Here is a 2,613-nt window from a genome sequence, read left to right on the forward strand (position 1 = left end):
ACAATTCTATAATACATCACCTGTATATTGCATTGCGTGTTCACCTCCCAAAGTCAATCTCCTTCTGTCACCATATATTTGACTCCCTTTACCCTTATCTACCTCCCCCTTTTCCATTCCCTCTGGTAACCACTAAACTGTTGTATGTGTCTATGAGTTTTTGTTTGTCTTGTTCATTTGTTGCAACTTCTAATCAGTCCGTTGCATTTAGTCTTACTCCTCTTTATTCTCAACAATGAAACAGGATGTTTTGAAAAATAAAAACATCGGTCGACTTGAAACTAATAACAAAAATAAATGATCCAATTAGACAATGAACAGGGGACCTGAACAGACAATTCTTCCCAAAAGACATACAAATGACCAATAGTTATATGAAAAGATACTCAACTTCACTAGATATAAGAGAAATGCAAAAAAATAAAAATAAAAACATGGTCATGTCGCTTTTCTATTTAAAACCCTTCAATAATTTTGCATTTCCACTGACTTGCATGACCTTATTCTTATTGTCTTTTCAAAGAGTATTTGCTGACAGCTAGAGACAATTAAGACCTTTGGTTCCCATTTCCAGTTTTCCTGGGAACCTCTTACTCACTAAGTCAATTACATAAGAGGCCTCTTGGTTATTTTTAATTGCTTTATATAGTGCCTTCACAGAGATGATAATTTATTTGAGATTGAGGCTATATTTTAAATATGTTTTTTTATATCCACCACAGCTCTAGCAAATTGTGGTTTATTGTGTTAAGGACTGAATAGTAATAGCCTCACATATTGCAAAGAATCTAACTCAGAAAATAAGAATATAGAAGTAAATACAGTTAAAATTCATCAACAAACAAGATAATATTTTCTTGCAAACTTATTTGACTTTGTTTAAAACCTGAGAATCTGCAGAGTCGCATGGTGGCGCTGCAGGATAAGATGGGGAAATTTTTGAATCATCAGATGCCCTAGCTTCTATTGACTGGTGGAATTGAGAGTGCTGGAGAAACAGGGAGGGAAAAGGGGGCTTCCAAGAGATAGCTAGGCAGCCAACGACACCCTCGCGACAGGATTACAAATCTATAGATTCTCAAAGGTCCTGGTTGATAGGAGCAACTCCCAGAGCTGTTTGAGATTGAGCTGAAAACATTTCTGCAGGAAGACCTTTGAATAAAAGAGCCATGGAGCGGAGAGAGAAAAGCCCTCAGCAGATAAGGCAAGTGCTGATTTTCTTTGTTTGCCTGGGAGGGTCTTTGGTGTGTTCAGAGAACTGGCGCTTTTCTGTAGCAGAAGAAACAGAGACCGGCTCCTTTATAGCCAACGTGGTGAAAGACGTAGGTTCAGGTGTGGAAGACTTAGCTGCGCGGAGGGCCAGAGTCATCTTTGACGATTATAAACCATACCTGTGGTTGGATCAGCAGACTGGCAACTTGCTCTTAAATGAGCAATTGGACCGGGAGGCACTTTGTGATTTCACGGAGCCATGTGTATTGCATTTTCAGGTGTTACTTGAAAATCCTTTGCAATTTTTTCGGGCTGAGCTTTGGGTCAGAGACATAAATGATCACACTCCCACATTCTTAGATAAAGATATACTTCTGAAAATCCAAGAAGGTACTGCTCCAGGAACCTCATTTCAAATGGAGAGTGCTCAGGACTTGGATGTAGGAAAGAATGGTGTCCAAAACTACACATTAAGCCCCAATCCTCATTTCCACCTTAAATTAGAAGACAGTGATAAGGGCAGAAAATACCCAGAGCTGGTACTTGTCCAATCTCTGGATCGAGAGAAGGAGCCTGAACTTAGATTAACGCTAACAGCCTTGGATGGTGGGTCTCCGCCCAGGTCTGGAACTGCAGTGGTTCGCGTTTTGGTCTTAGATATCAATGACAATGCCCCTGAGTTCCAGAGTCCCCTCTATGAGGTTCAGATACCAGAAAACAGCCCTCTGGACTCCTTGGTCGTCAAGGTGTCTGCTACAGATTTAGACACAGGAATAAATGGAGAACTATCTTATTCGTTTTCCCACATCTCCAGAGACATACGGAAAACATTTGAAATCCATCCAGTCTCTGGCGAAGTCCATTTAAAAGCGCTTTTGGATTTCGAGTTAATTCAGTCTTACATGATAAATATTCAGGCCATTGACGGTGGAAGCCTCACGGGAAAATCTACGATTTTAATTCGGGTCCTAGATGTGAATGATAACCCACCAGAAATAGTCATAACATCTCTTACCAGCCCCATACCGGAAAATTCATCACCTGAGATGGTCGTCGCTGTTTTTGGTGTACGAGACCAAGACTCGGAGGACAACGGGAAGATGGTTTGCTCAATTCAAGATAATCTCCCCTTTCTCTTGAAACCCACTTTCAAGAATTTCTACACCCTGGTAACAGAGCGCCCATTGGACAGAGAGACCAGAACTGAATACAACATCACTATCACCGTCACCGACTTGGGGACTCCCAGACTGAAAACCGAGCACAACATTACCGTATTGGTCTCCGACGTCAACGACAACGCCCCGGCCTTCACCCAAACCTCCTACACGCTGTTCGTCCGCGAGAACAACAGCCCCGCCCTGCACATCGGCAGCGTCAGCGCCACAGACAGAGACGCGG

At 42.1% G+C, this 2,613-nt stretch overlaps 2 protein-coding genes across 2 annotated transcripts in view; both read left to right on the forward strand.

Moving 5' to 3' along the window:
- LOC105297013 (protocadherin beta-2) overlaps positions 1-2,613 on the forward strand; it is an 87,838-nt gene that overhangs the window by 71,813 nt on the left and 13,412 nt on the right. The gene's annotated exons all lie outside the window — the stretch shown is intronic.
- Positions 1-2,613, forward strand: part of LOC105297069 (cadherin-23-like) — a 16,622-nt gene that overhangs the window by 10,972 nt on the left and 3,037 nt on the right. Inside the window, exon 3 of the mRNA XM_023534909.1 lies at positions 1,128-2,609. Within this exon, the coding sequence (XP_023390677.1) occupies positions 1,128-2,609 (1,482 nt within the window). The remainder of the gene's footprint in view (positions 1-1,127; positions 2,610-2,613) is intronic.

Source organism: Pteropus vampyrus, unplaced genomic scaffold (assembly GCF_000151845.1).
Source record: "Pteropus vampyrus isolate Shadow unplaced genomic scaffold, Pvam_2.0 Scaffold134, whole genome shotgun sequence".
In the NCBI taxonomy this organism is placed as follows: Eukaryota; Metazoa; Chordata; class Mammalia; order Chiroptera; family Pteropodidae; genus Pteropus; species Pteropus vampyrus.